The sequence below is a fragment of the Choloepus didactylus genome, chromosome 17 (genome assembly GCF_015220235.1).
Source record: "Choloepus didactylus isolate mChoDid1 chromosome 17, mChoDid1.pri, whole genome shotgun sequence".
NCBI classification, from domain to species: Eukaryota; Metazoa; Chordata; class Mammalia; order Pilosa; family Megalonychidae; genus Choloepus; species Choloepus didactylus.
The window spans coordinates 11,576,680-11,596,051 of NC_051323.1; the positions used below are offsets into that span (position 1 = coordinate 11,576,680).

General features: G+C 38.8%; 1 protein-coding gene across 2 annotated transcripts in view; it reads right to left on the reverse strand.

The window, feature by feature from the left end:
• CTNNA2 (catenin alpha 2) overlaps positions 1-19,372 on the reverse strand; it is a 1,138,501-nt gene that overhangs the window by 238,627 nt on the left and 880,502 nt on the right. For both annotated transcript variants that reach the window (XM_037807219.1, XM_037807218.1), the window contains exon 8: positions 14,747-14,827. In XM_037807219.1, coding sequence (XP_037663147.1) covers positions 14,747-14,827 — 81 coding nt within the window. The remainder of the gene's footprint in view (positions 1-14,746; positions 14,828-19,372) is intronic.

The window sequence follows — 19,372 nt, forward strand, 5'->3', positions numbered from 1 at the left end:
CTCTTTTAAAAAAAAATCTAATGTGGAAGAAAAAAAATAAAAACCCAACAACTGACATTCTGACTTTTGGGGGGAACGTTCTCATAGAACAGGTGCAGTAAAGACTTTAATTGACAGCCTGGGAGAAAAGCCAGGACTTAAGGTGAGGTTCATCCAGGATGAACAAAACAGCGACATTTTAAATAATGACAAAATCAGTATAACTGCTTTTTTCCTTTTTCCTTAGGCTTCAATGTGGGTTGATAGTGCACATTTAAAGATACCATCTTTAAGAAAAAAAAGGTTGTTTTTTTTTTTTTCTGCATTAGTTTAGACTTTCTAAAATACTATATAAATTGTCTTGATGGCTGACTTTTAGGTGTTCCCTAAAATCTAGTGCCCGTGGCTAGCACGTCACTTGCCTTAGTCCAGCCCTGCTCTGGAAAGCCCAGCTTTTGCCAAAGCCTGGAATCCCTGCCAGATTTCCATCCTTCAGTAAGGCACAGTGAGTAATCAGATATCCATGTCACATCTTGGCCTGTGGGGAATCAAGTTTAGATTCCCCATCCCTTCTAACATATAGTGCCCATATAGTGCTCCATCAGACCAATCAAGGCCCATGCTGAATGTGTGGTGCATTTCCACTGCAAAGTGGAGAGGTCTAGTAGAGGCCAAATGGGTTGGAGAAGAGTTGGAAGGCCTCACAGTTTCTCAAATACATCCATCTGGGTACTGCAATGAGGTCTGAGACTTCCCACTATCAGAATCAAAGTCAGTGGAATTTAAACATGCAAAAACATCAGAAAGGGCTATTACAGCTTGCTATGATGCAGATAAGGTGCAATCACATGCACATGAAATCAGAATCTCCCAAGATGGAGCCGTATATCTGGAATCTAACAGATTATTGAGCTGAATCTTCTCAATCCAGGCCAACAACAGTAAACTATTGGGTTAAGCTTAGAAGCCCTCTCTTAAAATGGAAATAGCCTTTAACTATCACAAAATAAATGGACTTTTTAAATTAGCAAATCTAGTCCCTAAAACCATCAGAACCAGGGACCTGTTTGTTAAGAATGGATGGGAGTTGATGATTAGGATATTTCCTGGGTGTGCCAACTACATACAGGACATTCATCATTCTTTCAACTAGTGCTTTTTGTTGTTTTATTCTATCTTTGATACTGTCACATGCATTGAGGAAACACAGGCTATTAGGACAGGTGTGTCAAAAACAAACACGTCCACTGCAAAAAATGTCATAACAAAGGTGTTTTAAAATGCTCTAGGAACCTAATGGACAAGCCTTCAAACCCTGTTAACAGGAATTGAATAAATTAATGAAGAGAAGGTGACATTCTAGGTAGACACTGTAGGAAAAATTGTGAATTTTCCTGGAGGAGGGGAAAAAAAGTAAAAGGCATTCTAGGCAGAAGCAACAAGTGCAAAGGCATAAAGATATATAAACACTGGTTTATCAGATTGCTTGGGCTGTAGTGAGTTGAAAACAGGGAGGCTGGGATCAGGGAGACCAATTATTAGGAAGTGGTCATAATTTTTCTATAACACAAATAAGCAGTGCCAATGGGAGTAAAGAGGAAGAAATAGGCACTAAGCAAATATAAGAGGAAGAATCAATTGGACTAAATGGCAGAGATAGGTTTAAGAATGCTAAAGTGAGGAATTACTAGGGGCTTTTAGCTTAGAGATTGGACAGATTTAACTCCCTTGAAAAGCTGATGATACGTGAGGACTTCTAGTCAACCAAGATGGTAGCATAAGGCACTCCAGGGTGCCATTCCCCCACAGAATCTTTGACCTATTAGTAAAAACTGGCAGACCATCTTCCCTTAAACTCCAGGAAACAGTTTAAGGTTTGCAGTGACTGAGTAGTATTGAATCAAGAAAATACAGCTTTAAATATGGTGGAACATCATGGCACCCTTGCTAACCCCTCCCCAGACCCTTCCCCATTTCAGAGCAGAGCCAGTCTGTGCTCCCATTTTGGGTCCCTGACACTGTTATGAAGGGAGCAGAGTAACCCTTATGTGCATACTGGGTCACATGTAGGTCAATACCAATCTATCAGGTGGCAGCTTGAAAAAACGAATCTGAAAATATCTGTATGCCTTGCTGTCCCAGAACTTTGCCTATGAGCTGAAGCAGCTTGTGGACAGCGAAAGCAGTATAAGAAATAATTAAGTCAAAATGGCCTGGGGTAAAGGATTAGCTGATTTAAGTTGTACAATAAAACACCTAGGAGGGTGTTCTAATTTGCTAATGCTGCTAGGATGCAAAACACCAGAGACGGATTGGCTTTTATAAAAGGGGGTTTATTTGGTTACACAGTTACAGTCTTAAGGCCATAAAGTGTCCAAGGTAACACATCAACAATCAGGTACCTTCACTGGAGGATGGCCAATGGCATCTGGAAAACCTTTGTTAGCTGGGAAGGCACGTGGCTGGCGTCTGCTCCGAAGTTCTGATTTCAAAATGGCTTTCTCCCAGGATGTTCCTCTCTAGGCTGCATTTCCTCAAAAATGTCACTCTTGGTTGCTCTTGGGGTGTTTTTCCTCTCTCAGCTTCTCTGGAGCAAAAGTCTGCTTTCAACGGCCATCTTCAAACAGTCTCTTATCTGCAGTTACTCTCTCAGCTTCTGTGCATTCTTCAAAGGGTCCCTCTTGGCTGTAGCAAGCCTGCTCCTTCTGTCTGAGCCAATGTAGTGCTCCATCAAACCAATCAAGGCCCACGATGAATGGGTGGGGCCACACCTCCATGGAAATTATCCAATTATCCATGGGTGGGGTGCATTTCCCTGGAAACAACCTAATCCAAATGTTCCGACTTAATCCCCACCAATATGTCTGCCCGCACAGACTGCATCAAAGAACATGGCTTTTTCTGGGGGACATAATATATACAAACCAGTACATAGGGGGAGAAAGTATATTCCATAGGGATCAGGAGAAACACTTGAGTTCCTGTAAATGTCATGAGAAAGAACAAGAAGCAGGCTCTACATCGCCTCAAATAAGATGGAGAGGAAACTACACTTCACATTCACCTTAGACTAATCTTAATAAAAGGGCTAAATTCTGAAGGAGGCCACCAGCCAAAGTAGAGTCCATTTGAATGGACTGTGAAGGGTGTTTTTTGTATTCACTTCTTTGTCGTTGTTAACTCTTGGCAGTCAAGGAAATCTCTGCCATATTACTAGCTGAATATAAACTTAAGGAACAGAAAACTCAGGAACTAAATGCCAAAGTTAACATTTTAAAATATTAAAATGTACAATGTGCAACAAAAGATTACAAGACAAAGTAATAGGAATTGATAGCCTATTTAAAGGGACAAGGTAAAAACCCAGAAGCCAGGCATGAAGAGGGCCAGCCTTTGATATACTGGACAAAGACTTTTTAAAAAAATGACCAACAATATGCTCAAGAGATAAAGGAAACCCAGAGAAAGAAGTAAAAGATGTCAGGAAAACAATGAGTGAACAATATGAGACTGTCAATAAATAGAAATTTTAAAAGGAAACAAACAGAAATACTGGAGTTGAAGATCAAAATAACTGAAATGAAAAATTCCTTAGATGGTTTCAATAGCAGATTGGGTTTGGCAAAAGAAAGAATCAGTGAACAGGAAGACAAGACAATTGATATGATTCAGGCTGAGGAGCCAAAAGAAAGAAAAAAAATTAAAAAGTGAACAGAACCTAAGAGACCTGTGGGATGCCATCAAGCATATCAAAATGCATATTATGGAAGTTCCAGGAGGAAAAAAAGAGGAGCAGAAAGAATATCTAAAGAAATAATGGCAGAAAACTTCCCAGATTTATTAAAGATCTTGAATATGCACGTTCAAGAAGGCCAATGGAACTCAAACAGGATAAATTCAAAACAGGATAAACTAAGAGAACCATACCCAGACACATAATAAACAATCTTTCAAATGACAAGGAGAAGGAGAGACTTCTGAAAGCTGCAAGAAAAAAGCAATACACCATGTACAAGGGCGTACTAATTTCTCATCAGAAAGCATGGAAGCAAGAAGGTGGTGGAAAGAAATATTTAAGGTACAGAAAGGAAACAATTCCAACCAAGAATTATAAATCCAGTGAAACTGCCTTTCAAAAATGAGAGATTAACACATTCCCAGAACAACAAACTCTGAGAGAGTGTGTCACTGGTAGACCTGTGCCAAAAGCAATGCAGAAGGGAGTTCTTCATATTGAAACGAAATGACACTGGACATTGGATAATAGCAGCATAAAGAAATAAAGACCTTCAGTAAGGGTAACTAGATGGGTAATTATAAATGCTAGTAGTATAATATTCTACTTATCATTTTATACAGGTTCTTAAATGCAAATGCATAAAATGCTATGATAATTATATGGCTTTGGACATAAAATGTATAAAAATATAATTTGTAATGTGCAGAAAAAGTGAGGGGATGAAGGGGTATAGGAACAGTGTATGGGTATGCCACTGAAGTTAAATTGGTAGCAAATCAAACATGATTGTTGTAGAATAAGGATGTTAAATTTAAGCCCCATGGTAACCCTAAAGAAAATATATGAAAAATATATTCAGAAATAAATGAGAAAGGACCCAAAATGGTACAATACAAAAAAATCAAATAAATATGAAAACAAGAATTAACAGAAAAATTGAGGGATGAAAAAGGTGTAAGATTTACAAAGACCAAATAGCAAAATGGCAGAAGAAAGTCATGCATTATTAGTAGTTACTTTAAATGTAAATGGATTAAACTCTCCACTCAAAAGGCAGAGATTGGCAAAACGATAAAGAATCATGACACAACTCTATGGTACTTACAAGAGATTCACCTTAAATTCAAAGATTCAAGTTGACTGAAAGTGAAAGGATGGAAAGAAATATACCACGCAAATAGCAACCAAAGGAGAGCTGGGTAGTTATATCAGATAAATAGTCTTAATTTTAAAGCTGTTATAGGGGACAAAGGAGGTGCAATAAAGGGGTTAATTCAAAAAGAAGACATAAGAACTATAAATATATATGCACCTAATGGCAGAGACACAAAATTATGAAGCAATATTAACAGATTTGAAGGGAGAAATAGATGGTGCCACATTAACAGTAGGCAACTTCAATACACCACTTACAATCACAGATAGAACATCGAGGCAGGAGACTTCAATGACACTAAAACCTACCAGACCTAACAAACATATATACAACACTTTACCCAACAGCAACAGAATACACATTCTTTATTAGTGAACATGGGCCATTCTCTAAGATAGACCATATGTCGAGACAGAACAAGTCTCAGTCAATTTAAAATTATTGAAATCATGCAATGTATCTTCTGTGACCACAAAGGAAGGAAGGTAAAAATCAATCACAAAAGGACAACCTGAAAATCCACAAATATTTGGAAATTAAACAATGTACTCAAACAACCAATGGGTTAAAGAGGAAATCACAAGGGGAATTAGGAAATATTTTGCACCAAATGAACGTGAAAATATAACAACATACCAAAAACTTATGGGAGGCAGCAAAGGCAGTGCTAAAAGTGAAAATTATAGCTCTGTGCTGGTTTAAAGCTGTTTGTACCCCAGAAAAGATCACTCTCTTAAAGCTAATCCATTCCTGTGGGTGTAGACCTATTGTAGGTAAGATCTTTCGATCAGAATATTTCAGTTGAGGTGTACTCCAAGGTGAGTCGTAATCCTTTTACAGGAGACCCTTATAAGATGATAAAAGACAGAAGCACAGAAAAATCCAGAGAAGCTGAGCAACAAGGACAGACACAGAAGCTCAGAGAGGAAACCACTGAAGCCAGAAGCTGGAAGCAATGAAACCTGGGAGAGAGGGGAGAGACCAAAAGTCACTGCCATGTGCCTGGCTATGGGATGGAGGAGTTGAGGATAACTGGTACCTGTCTTCAGGGAGAAGGTATTGTCCTATTGATGCCTTGATTTGAACATTTTTCATGGCTTCAGAAATGTAAACTTGTAAGTTAGTAAATCCTTATTGCAAAAGCCAGTCCATTTCTGGTATATTGCATTTCATCAGATTTAGCAAATTAAAACAAGCTCTAAATGCTTAAATGAAAAAGAAGAAAGATTTGAAATCAGAGACCTAACTTCAAAGCTGGAAGAACTAGGGAAAAAAAAAAAAAAAAAAAAAAAGAACAACCTAAACCCAAAGCAAGCAGAAGGAAGGAAATAACAAAGATTAGAGCAGGGATAAATGAAATAATGAATAAATAATAATAATAATAAAGCAAGTCAACTAAGTAAAAAAAATGTTTCTTTGAAAAAATCAATAAAATTGACAGAACTTTAGCTAGACTGACAAAGAAAAAGGAAAGAAGGCAAAAATAATTAAAATCAGAAGTTAAAAGGGGAACATTACTCCCAACCTCATGGAAACAAAAAATGATTGTAAGAGGATAATATGAGGAAAAATACTGAAAGCCTAGATGAAATGGGCAATTTCCTAGAAACACACAAACTACCCACACTGGCCCAAGAAGAAATAGACAATCTCAATATTCCAATAACAAGTCAAGAGATTGAATCAGTAATCAAAAACTTCCCAACAAAGAAAATTCCAGAACCAGATGCTTCCCTGGTGAATTTTACTAAACATTCCTGGAAGAATTAACACCTATCTTGCTCACACTATTCCAAAAAATTGAAGAGGAGAGAAGACTTCCTAACTCATTCTATTAGGCTAATATCATCCAAATACCAAAGCCAGATAAAGATATCACAAGAAAAGAAAATTACAGGCCAATAAGATATTGATGCAAAATCCTCATCAAAATACTAGCAAACAGAATCCGATGGCACACTGAAAGAATTATAAACCATGATCAAAGGGAATTTTCCCAGGCATGCAAAGGAGGATCAAGATAAGATGATAAAAATTTTTATAAAACCATATGACTGTAAATACAGTGAACCCTAATGTAAAATATGGACTATAATTAACAGTACAATTATAATAATATTATTTCATCAATTGTACCAAAGGTCCCACACTAATGCATATGTTCATGGGGAAAATTGTGCATATGAGGGTGGGAAATAAGGGAACACTGTGTAACATGCATGATTTTTTCTGTAATACTACAACTTCTCTAATAATAAAAAGAATTACCTTTAAAAGGACATTGATCACAGTAAGAAGTACACCTTTGTGTGAGGTGGTGTGGTGTGTGGTTAGGGTTTGTTTCTGAGGTGTTCTAGAATTTCATTCAGCCAAGAAGGAGAACAAACCTGGGTCAAGGGCATGTGAAGTTAGTAGAGACATCTTATAACCAATGTCATCCCCTACACAGGTTTTCTACCCAAGCAAGGAGTAATGGTGAATTTCCTCAGCCACCAGCACTGATTTCCATGGGAGCCACGAGGGCACAAATTGATGCGATCCTACATCAAACCAGCTTCCACCAGTGCTAGTGGTGACAGCAGGAGAGGCAAAGTCTGCAGGAAGATGACTCACTTTCTAAATCTCAGATTTATCCAGGCTTCTCAGAAAATAGGGAGATAAAGAAATATCTGCAATTCTGATGGAAATGTCCCATGGGAATGCCAGAAGCTATTTCAGGTAATAAAAGGTTACCTCAGCAAAGAAGGGTCATATAGAACAGATGCATTTGGCCACAAGCTGACTGCAATAGATCCACAGGGTACTTTTGGTTAGAATCAAGGAGATTAGCTGTTATCAACTCTAGGAAACATCTCAACTCAGGCCAGAGTGCCAGACTCTGACAAACACACTTTAGAATTATCTCCTTTTCAGTGACAGCTTCGGATAAGAAATTCTAGCCTATGCATTGCCTCCAAAAACAAATATGAGCCAATCTCACTTAACCAGGGTAAGTGTTCTGAAATAAATTGTTCTGGAAAACTGACAGAGTATTCTGGGAAAAAAAAAAAAAAAAACCTTATTGATGAAATCACTGTGCTGGTTTGGAGCTGTTATGTACCCCTGAAAAGGCCGTGTTCTTTTAATCCACTCCTGTGGGTGCAGACCTATTGTGGGTGGGAACTTTTGGTTAGGTTATTTCAATTGAGATGTGCCCCAGCCCATTCAAGGTGGGTCTTAATCTTTTACTGGGGTCCTTTATGAGGATAAAGACAGAAAAAAGCCCAGAGAGCTTAGAGAGAAACACCCAGAGAGAGCTGAGAGAGAAAAGCCCTGGAGGAGCTAAGAAAGGACACACAGAGGATGCCACTGGAACCAGAGCTGAAGGCAATGAAACCCAGGAGTGAAGGGCCAGCAGACACCAGCCATGTGCCTTCCCATGTGACAGAGGTGTCCCAGATGCTGGCAGCCTTTCTTCAGAGTCCAGGTATCATCCTCTTGATGCCCTACTTTGGGCATTTTCACAGTCTTAGAATTGTAATTGTAAGTTAATAAATCCCGATTGTAAAAGCCAACCCATTTATAGTATACTGCATTCTGGCAGCTTTAGCAAACTGAAACAATCATCATCACTGAAAAGCCTCCAAATTTTCCTGCTTAGGAATTTCAACCTGCAAAATAGGATAGAATTTTTATACTACCTCAGTGGATTTTCCAGTCTCCGGATCTGGATTCTTAATGGCATTCTCATTGCCTAGAACAGGAGAAGGTTTGGAAGTTTGAACCAAATGCACATACTTTCTGGAATGTATTTTGGGACTCAGTCCTCGCTATTTGCTTCTTTCCTTCCTACTTATTCTTGACCCACCATAGCCTGGGGAAATTAGCTGAAGAGAACAAATCAGTAGTAGAAGCTTCTACTTGACTGAGATTTTTCCTACTCATACATAAGTTATGGAGACCTCTGCTCTGTATAATGTGTATGATTAGACAGTGTTGATCCAGACAATGGACCTTTCTGTGATATACACTCGGGAGTGGGAGAGAGAGGTCATGTCTGGCGTCTTCCCCAAGGTTTGTGTTAATATGTAATCAATCATCCATCATCTGGCTCACAGGAATAAATTAAACTACCTCATAAATTAAACAGAATCTGGGGGGGTGGGGCAGAGAGGTATTTCAAGAACTCTTTCCAACTGCTTTACCCATATGCCTTTGTTCTAGTTTGCTAATGCTGCAGAATGCAAAACACCAGAGATGGATTGGCTTTTATAAAAAGGGAGTTTATTTGGCTACACAGTTACAGTCTTAAGGCCATAAAGTGTCCAAGGTAACACATCAGTAATTGGGTACCTTCACTGGAGGATGGCCAATGGCATCTGGAAAACCTCTGTTAGCTGGGAAGGCTCGTGGCTGGTGTCTGCTCCAAAGTTCTGGTTTCAAAATGGCTTTCTCCCAGGACATTCCTCTCTAGCAAGCTTGCTCCTCTTCAAAACGTCACTCTCAGCTGCACTGAGTTCCTTCTCTCTGAGTCAGCTCATTTATATGGCTCCAGTGATCAAGGCCCACCCTGAATGGGCAGGGCCACACCTCCATGGGAATATCTCACCAGAGTCATCACCCACAGCTGGGCGGGGCACATTCCAAGCAAATCCAATCAGCACCAAAACGTCTGCCCCACAAGACTACATCAAAGATAGTGGCGTTTGGGGGACACAATACATTCAAACTGGCACAGCCTTGAACTTGGCCTAAGGAGTATTTTCCAGGAGATAAGTATGTGTTGGTCCGACATTCATAACTGTTATATTAGAGTTTCCTAAGATAGAGATGGCTTGAATACATAACCTGTGATCAAGCACCATGTCCAAACGACAGCCCTTCGCATTGCTCTTGAATCTTCTCCTACCTACTCTGCTCAGCTCCTCCCAGACTTTTTGTTTCTGATCTCCAGTGTCTCTGATCCTATTTCCTTTCAACTGCCCCTGGGTTGCTTATGTTCTATCCTTCCAACCATATTCACTGTATGATTATTTTCTGATCTCTATGCTTCTACAGCAGCATGGCAATCTGACCAAGGGCCCAAACCTCGGCAATTATTAGCTCTGACACGCACAACACAAACCTTGACATTTGGGGGAAATCGATACTTTATTTTATAATTATTTTTTATTGCCGCCATATAGATAGCCTCATGTCCTTATGAGGAAAAGCAGACTCAAGTACAGAAATAAATTACTTTAAAATGCTTTCTTACAATGAATCTAAAAATAATCAGCCCTATCACGGGCAGATGTGAGAAACAGAATTGAATGCCTTAAAATCCTTTTTCTGTAAATGTTTTGGAAAGTTTATAAATCTTGCTTTGAGAAGCCAGATACCTAAATATAATAGCACTTTTTCAAAAGAGGATCCAATGAAGCATAACAGCTGAGGACTTGGGAGATGCTGTCGTATCACAAACTAGAACTATATTTTTGACAGTCACCATAGATTTCATTTTGCAGTGTGCAGAGGTCACCCAGTCCCCAGTTCTAGAGTGGTGGAGGTGCTGTTGAAAACCATAAAGCACCTCTGGCTATTTATGTGAAGCCTCCCTCTTCCCCCACTGCATCCCCTGGAGTAGACTAGTATACAAATGATGCAAGATGGCATAAGGGTTATGAGCAAAAACTCCAGGGCAAGGCTGCCTGGGCTAGAACCCACATGCATCCATGTACTGTGTGGCCTTGGATGCATTACGTCAATGCTTGTTCTCCATTTGTCAAGTGGGGATGGTGACAGTCCTTCTATCTCACAGAACCGGTGTAAGGACTCAGAGAGGTCAATATTTGGAGAGAACTTAGAACAGTGCCCAGACTCAATATGTCAGCTACGATTTAGTCTGTTTTGTCAGTGATTTTACAAGATATCTCTGACGAAGATCCACCTTCAGCCACAGTTCTTATATGAGGAACTGAGTTCAAAGGGGGACAATTGATGAAAACCTTTGGTGATATTTACTTCTTATCAGTCTTGGAAGATATTTTTGTGGTCCTGTCTGGAGGTAGAGACCAGATGAATCCACCTGTAAAATACACCATCCTGTGACAGGTTTTGCTTGTTTGTTTTTAACCCTTTGTTACAGGACCATCCTACTAAGCACTTAGCATAATGTAAAAGCATTTCCTACATGTTTTTCATTGTCTGTTTAAAATGCTTTGATTTTATTAATAGCCAATGAGACTTTCATCAAGCTGACACTCGTTGAATGTTATTGCTGGAATGATTGGGATGCTATATGGGGTGAGGGGATAAGAATTAGGTTCTTGAATGGCTGGGGACTGGGAGACCCACTAAAGAAAGCAACACCCTAATGTTATGACTATTATTTATTCATTTTTCATAAGGAAAGCTTTGGGTCCTAATTTGTTTATCAACTAGGTAAAAAAAAAAAAAAAAAAAAAAAGTAAAAGGACCAAAATAATAACTGGGACAAACTGGCTTCCCTGTAAATGTATGAAAATTTAGAGACCATAAATTCCACCACGTTCTCAGGGGACTCATAGGAGGAGCACTTGGGAGCAGCTGGCAGACGCTGACTGGGTCCTCCCTAAGGAACAGGTAGACCATGTGGGCCACTAGGTATCCAAACAGGGAGTCGGCCAAAAGCTTTGGTTGCACAATAGTCTGATTCCAGAATCACAGCAGTGATAATAGCTGAGGCCTGGGGCAGACTGTGCCCAGAGCTCTAAAATTAGAATGCAAACTTAAAGCTGGCTGCAATATTCCCTGAATCCATTTTTTTTTTCACTCTGTACAATTTAGGTGTCAATTCCCCATTCCCTCCCCCCACCCCAGTCCCTGGAAACTCAAATCCATTTTCAATCCCAAACAAAATATTCCTCAGATGATTCTTCCTTACTACCTCCTACTGCCAGAGATTTAATTGACAAGATGGATCCCTGCCAACCAGCTTTAAATAGCACCCTTGAGCTCCTGTGACCTTTTGCATAGTTTGTGTCTCCCCAGCTCCTCGGGACACACGGCCTGAAGAGAAGGGGTTCTAATTACTGAAAATTCTAGTTAAACAGAAATCCTTTTTATTTCTTCACTTGTGACTTTTTGTGTGTCTACAAGTCATTGTCCACTTTCCTTCATTAGTGAAGTGCAAGTTAACGATCGTAGTGACTTTATTTCTTTTTAATTTGCCTCCAGAACTTTCTAAGACTTCAGGGTCACATTTCCTGATGTTTGGAAGAATATTTGCCTGTGAGGAAGAGGCAGGAGATTGAAGGAGTGGGAAACTTTTTTCTTTATTAAATAAAACTGTTGATTTCAGCTTTTTTACCCCTTGTGATTTGATTTCTCTAAGTATTGTATAAAGGAATACATGTGTACAGAGAAGTGGACAAGGATAGTTGAGGGTTTTCATTTAGAATCTTCTTTAACATAGTTTTACTATAATTGAAAGAACGGAATGTTCCTCTGCCAGAGTGAAACATTCATTTGAGACACAAGCATTCACTGAGCCCCTGGTGCATCACCGCCATTAAAGACCCAGGCAAAACCTCGTCAATCCAATTAAATAGATGCCCAAATTTAGGCTGAGGGCCTACCAGAGCCAAGCGAATTAGAATAGCTGCATTCTCTATCTGTATGGTACTCGGTGGCTTAGGTTCAGGTAAGACCAGTTTTCATACACTTCAGGTGTTTACGGGGAGACAGAAGAGATGGGGAGAAAGACAAAAATATCCCAACATATGGGTAGAGACAGACCTGACAGAAGGGGACCGTATTAGTTCTAGAAAGGCAGATTCAGGAAGAGAAAGATAAAATTCAGGAATCTGGTGTGAAATTATGCCACAACTGTTGGCTATTCAGACAACGAAAAAAATTCTCCTTTTATCGTTATCCTTCTGTATCTTTGGGAAAGATGAGAAAGAATAAAACAGAATTTGCATGGAATGATTTCAGGAAAGGACAGATTCCTTCCAGTGCTATCCTAAAGGAGGCTACTGTCCTCGGCAAAAAAGAGCCAATCCTTTTCTGGGAATTGTAACACCACAGTAAAAAATATCTTATTCATTCCTTCCTAATAAGGTAGAAAAATGCTATGCTGGGCCCATGAGTGGAGAGAGCCGAAGGAACTGGCTCCCGGACACAAAAGAGGTGTCCCTATTCACAACTGAACAATGGGGAGGTGAGGACCCAGTTCATGAATTTTGCCTGGATCACAACATAGCAAGAGGAAGTCCTGGAGAAGATGCCTTCCCACTGCTTAAAATCTGTGATTATCAGGCACTAGATCCTCTGGCATAAGAAAAGATTGAGCATTTTCCTTCCTTGGATTCATATAATCTTAAACAGCTCAATGAGAACTTGGAGATCTAATTGGAGATCACAAATGAGGAAATGAGACCAACCAAGATATGAAGAACTCAAACTCACACTGCCAGAATAGTGGTTGAGCCAGAACTAAAAGCTCAGGCTCCATACTCCTGATCCAGCGTTTTCCATTAATCCCAGTCCCAATTCCTACTACACAGATCGTTTCATAAGACGGGGTTTTGCATGGAGATATGAGTCTAAGAGGGCAAGGACCAGCAAACCTGGTCTTAAATTCTTGTTATTACTAATGTCTAGAGGACACGTTTTATCCTCCCTTATTTCAAGGTAAAATAATAAGGAAATACTTTCCCCAAAAGGCCTTATTAGCTGGGCAGTCAAGCTAAAGTCTTCATATTCCAGAACTAATTATATTTCTTCAGGAAGACATTAGCTGAAGCGTGTACACACCTTCAGGCTAATCCCTGAATCGAGCACAGAGCTCTCCATCAATATTCAGAAGTGGTTTCTTCCTCGCATTCAAACCATTTCTAAGATGCTCATGGGTCATTCTTGCCCAGGCAGATTTCTCATCTTGTCTGTACTTGATGAGCTACAGGGGTAAGCGTAAGACTCAGCCAGGCTAGCCCTGCTTTCCCAGCTATAGGGAGCAGAGAAGATGCTACCCGGGGCAGTAGCTGGTTCTCTCTAACACAGCCAACCCTTAATGAATGAGATGGACATGTGCAAAAGCTACCAGAAGGAGACAGGATGTTTACCAGGCAGAAACCAGGAAACAAGGGCTCAATTCTAACCAAATAGATGCTATTATTTCTTCTAGAGAAAGAACACTACCAAAAAAAGCAGAGATAACAATGGAAACCTGTAAAGCAAAGGTTCTGAGACACATTTACCAGTGCTCATTCAACACTTTCAAGGTAAACAGGGGCCCTGCCCAGAGATAAGTTTTTATTCTGCCAGAGAAAATGGACCTATCAGACTGATGATGACATTAGCTATTTAAATCACCCAATTAACTCTCCTTGCTTTAGTTCCCTACTTTCCAAACAACCTTCTGATAATCAAACTTTCGCCTAGCTTTATGTCCCCAAGGGAATACACTGGATCAGAGACCTAAATAGCCCCTCAAATTAAGAGCTCTATTTCCTGTTGACCACTAGGTTTCTGATTTATCCATTTAACGTCTTGGGCATTTGATAAGCAAGAACCAGCCGAGACTGGTTCTTGGCATACCTGGATCTGGAAAATGGAAAATCAGATGTAGAAAATAGAGACGTCATTGTCTCTACCTGGGATGATTGAGTCTGGGCAGTGAGCAGGCTGCCCCCTCTCAAAGGTTGTTTCCATCATTATAGCCCTTACAACTGCCACTTCTCCCTGGCTAGCAGCCAAGACACCATCGGAATGCCTACCTAGCTGATGAAATGTTTCTATGTGTATTTAGATGTTATTAAGAATAGCAATCCAAATGTCAGCTCTAAGAAGTCACCCTGAAAAATGACATTCTTAGAAACCATGACTGATTAATTACCACAAACTTAAAATAATAAAAAAAAATACAGTACCTGTCTCCTTAGATCTCTTGTTTTCTTGGTCATCTTATCAATTGCAATATTTAGTGGATCTCCTTTTTCTTTCCTTCCAGTCTATTAAGAAAAGAGAAATAATTTCTGATTTAGAAAAATTAAACATTAGATATTAAAAGTTTACAAAATCAAGGGTACACAGAGTTGTAGAGTCCAACCAATAATAAAGATTATTTCCTATATACAGCTAACATGACATGGTCACAAGTGTTGCTTTTCTCCCAAATAAAAATCTAAATTGATGAAAATCAATACACTCTCAGAATGGTTAAACATATGTCCATATTCAACTCCAGGCAAATCTTTCTTCCCTTTGACTGACATTTAGCTATTAACTAAACAAATCAAAGATGTTTTGGTTTTACCTTTAAACATAAACATTTTGTGTTTCTTTATTATAAAGGCCCAATTCAATTGAATAGAAGATAATCGAGATGAATAAAAATTAAATAGAAAAGGAATTTATAGTAAATTACTAGAATTCAGAATTTTTTATGCCATGTTATGACTTCTCTACCAAAATCAAAAGAGATGCTTTACTAGAAAGTATAGTATTTTTAATCTCTGTTTGGTCATGCAAATGGAACACTGAACATGACAGTAGGCAACCCATAACTTGAGGTCATGAGAAAAATTCCCTTATGACTGTAATAGGCAGGGTAGAGGCCAAAAAAAAAAAAATCTTTCATAAATGATTCACTAGGAAGTTTCACTAAATAGTTACTTTTTTCTTTTCTTTTTTTCTGTTTTTGGTGGCTGTAAAAAAAATTAAAACCAAACAAAACACAATCTCCATTGTATTTTTAAAACAAGAACAGTGACAACAAAATTCCCATGGATAAAAGGCTCTACAAAACTTCACGGGTGATATTTCTTCCCTTTAAAAGAATATTGTTTCCAAAAGCTTTGTTAAATCCATTAAAACATCTAAATTTTAGTCAAACACATTAAGATTATTTATTTAGGGTTCTAGTGGCAGGCCAGTTAGTGTCCCATATCCCATCTTGCAAAATCAGGTAAGTCTCCATAGTAACTTGTGTACAGGATGAAACAAGATCTCAAGTTATCAGCAGTGACTTTCAGGCAATTTTGTTTTCAGGATCTATAGAAGTTACTAACCAACAGGTTTCTACATTTTCTCTTTCAGTGACAAAAACTTCGCTACATAAAAGCTGGTACATACACATTCAGATCTACACGGCTGGATTTGAAGCAGTTACTCTTCTCAGATACTTGCTTAATTAACCTTTTTTATTTTCTGAACAAATGTCTGATGCACAGCCCTATAAGGTTTTCATTAAATGTCAAAGTCAAGGCATAAGTTGATATATTTTTAATTATCTAAAATCCTACAAAACACTATCATCCTTTTCCAGTCCCTAAACTCACCCTCTGACACTTTCACATCCACACACTGAGGCTGTAGGTAGAAAATAGCTTAAAAGAAAGTGGCTTTTAAATATTAGCATGCATATAGCTCCATAGAAATGAAAGTACACGGACAAGAGCAATTTGCTGCTTTGTCTTTAGAGAGATTCTGGTTGCACAGCAAGTGTGGTTTCTGTGCTGTGGTTCTTCATATTCAGGTGTGTTAAAATTTCAGCAGCCAGAGCCTATTGCCCTTCCCCCTTCCCCCTTCCCCCTTCCCCTCCCACTGTTTATTTTGAAATACTTTCAAACTTACAGGACAGTTTCCAAAATATTACAAACCCCATACAGAAAATTTCAAAATACCCTATCCCCCCAGGTACTCAGATCCACCAAATTTAACATTTTGCCACATTTGCTGTATCATTCTATCTTTCTTTCTATTCATTTCTCTATACATCTGTCTATCCATCTATCCATCTGTCTGTCTACCTTTCAGTCTGTCTTGCTGTATATTTATTAATCCATTTCCTAAATACTTAAGTGTAGGTTGTATACATCATGCTCCTTGAGCACGTAACACTGCCACGTACATTTCCTAAGAATATATTCACCCATGTAACCACCTTACGTGCAGTTGTCAAGTTCAAGAAATTTAACATTGATAAAACGCTTATAGGCTATATTCCATTTTTTCATATGTCACAATAATGTCCTTTTGAGCCTTTTCTCCTCCCTCATTAGATCCCACCCAGGATAATGTATTGCTTTTAATTTTCATTGTCTCTTTAGTTGCTTTTCTTTTTTTTTTAATTGTGGGACAGAAACTGTTCCTTTCTTCCTTGGCTCTCTGCTTGGAAGTAGAATGTTTGTCATCAGGATATGGGGCACTTTTGCCTGGGCCATAATAATTTTAAGAACCACAGATTTCCTATACTCTTTCCCTTGATGATAGCAATAGAAACTTACTTTTAAAGTTTAAAATGATAATTTGGATTTAAATGTGGCTATGACGAAGGAAACTGAATCACTTCAGTATAAAAAAGGAAAATCAAGAGAGTGTGGACATACAAAATAATTGCTGAGTGTATATTATATCACCATTTTACAAATGAGAAAATGAGGATGTAAGCAGGACTGGGACCTAAAAAGACTCAGAAATTGAGATAAATAGTTCTCTTTTTTTTAATTAGAGCAGTGGTAGTTTTACAGAAAAATCATGTAAGAATATACAGATTCGCAGATGTGCCCTCCCCACAGTTTTCTCTATGATTAACATTTTGCATTAGTGCAGTACCTTTCTGCAGTTGATGAAACAATATTATATAATTATTCTATTGACTAAATCTAAATTATTCTATTGACTGAAGTCTATATTTTACATTATGGTTCATTCTTAAATTTTATAGTGGTACAATTTTTTTTATTCTGGTAACAACCTAAAATTTCTCATTTGATCTACTTTCAGATATGCAATTCAGTTGTGCTGATTTCTTTCACAATATTGTACCACCATCATCACCACCATTTGTAACCAAAAATTTCCATCACCCCAAGGCAATATTTTTAAAAATCAAAATTAATGCAAAAACAAATCCATGATGAACAAATTATCAGAATTTTAAATAAAGATGGTACCCAACAGAGCCAGGATTTGAGTGAAGTGGAGAGGTGAGAATGTGGGTGCAGAGTCAGATAACATTTAAAAATTTTAAACTTTGAAATATTTTGGAATGCATCATTTATACCAAAAAAAAAAAAAAAAAAAAAAAGGTTGTTCATCTGAAATTCAAATTTAACTAGATGCCCTGTATTTTAATGTGCTAGATCTGGCACCCCTGCCCCAGGGGTAACAGTGATGCTCCAGATTGTATCTGTAGCTGTTAGACCCACGGAGGAAGGCTTGGCTGCCTGGGACTGTGAAAAGGGGAACACGGGTACTCTGTGTCCTGCTGGCATCGACAATCTGCAACTGTAAAACACGTTTCTCTTAGACGTGAGGCATCGTATTGGACACACAAAACGTAAGAGCCACAGTTCTGCCTGTCAAGGAACTCCGAGTTCAGGTGAACATTCCAGAAAAGAGGTTAAGGACACTAACAACAGTGCTAGAGAGACAAGCACTCTAAGAAAGTGCTGAATTTCTCAGAAGAAGGAGTAGATGTTGCCTTTGGGAAGCAAGGCAATTCACAGAGGAACAGGGGGATTTTGCTGGACCTTAAGTCCCAGGTAAGATTCTATTAGGGAGAAGGGAGGTGCTTGAAGGTTGGAGTGGTGGAAAGAAAGACATCAAGGAAAGAGATGGCGAGGCAGGTTCTGTGAGGACCATGAGTGGAGTGGGCCAGTCTTTTCTCCATCATGAGAAGGGATTGGGTTGACTAGCTATTTAGACAAATTATTTGTATGAGATCTTCTTTACAGCACTATTACTGCTGACTATTTTTATTTGCAATCCCAGAGGACTTCCGGTGACATTAGAATTCTATGACACTGTGTTGTTGGGACTCCGTTTTTATAATATTTGTGATCCTGGGTTTCTCCAACTTCCAATTCTTTGGTTGAGGGCAATTTAGACTTGCCTTTGACTTGAATGCCATGTTCTTGCTCCCTGTTTAGGGAGGCTGGGGAATTAGTTCAATCAAGGCCTAGAGTTTAAGAAATTTGGGCACCAGCTGGAATCCTCAGTTCACTGACCCTTTGTATGGCACCAATTTCTTTTTAAATAAGGTATATGTGCAGGAATAATGGTAACAGCCTGTCAATACTCAGATTTCTGCAGCACACGGGGACTCTCAGCACGCCACCCTTCTTACATTACATTAGCCCTCTTACATTAGCATATGGAAATCATTTTAGATGATCAGCCTAAACTAGACTGGAAGCCATTCAGAGAAAGAGAGAGAGAGAGAGAGAGAGAGCCCCACCTCCTAGTGTCAACCCTCCATTAGCAGGCTCTGTGATCTTGGACTAATGATTTGGCTCATTTCTGATGGCTGAACTTTCTCATAAGCACAATGAATAACATAATATATGCCCTGTCGTCTTCACAAGGTTTGCCGGATGATCAATCACAATGACAAGGTGCTGGAAACAGTAAAAGGCCTTAACAATATTTAGGGTAATTAGGAAAGTATTTTTGCTGTGGAAGAAATAAAAGAATTGATTTGAAAACTACATAGAAACTATTTTTAGATCACCTGGACCTCGGCTTTCTTCATTTAGGAAGACGATATACGG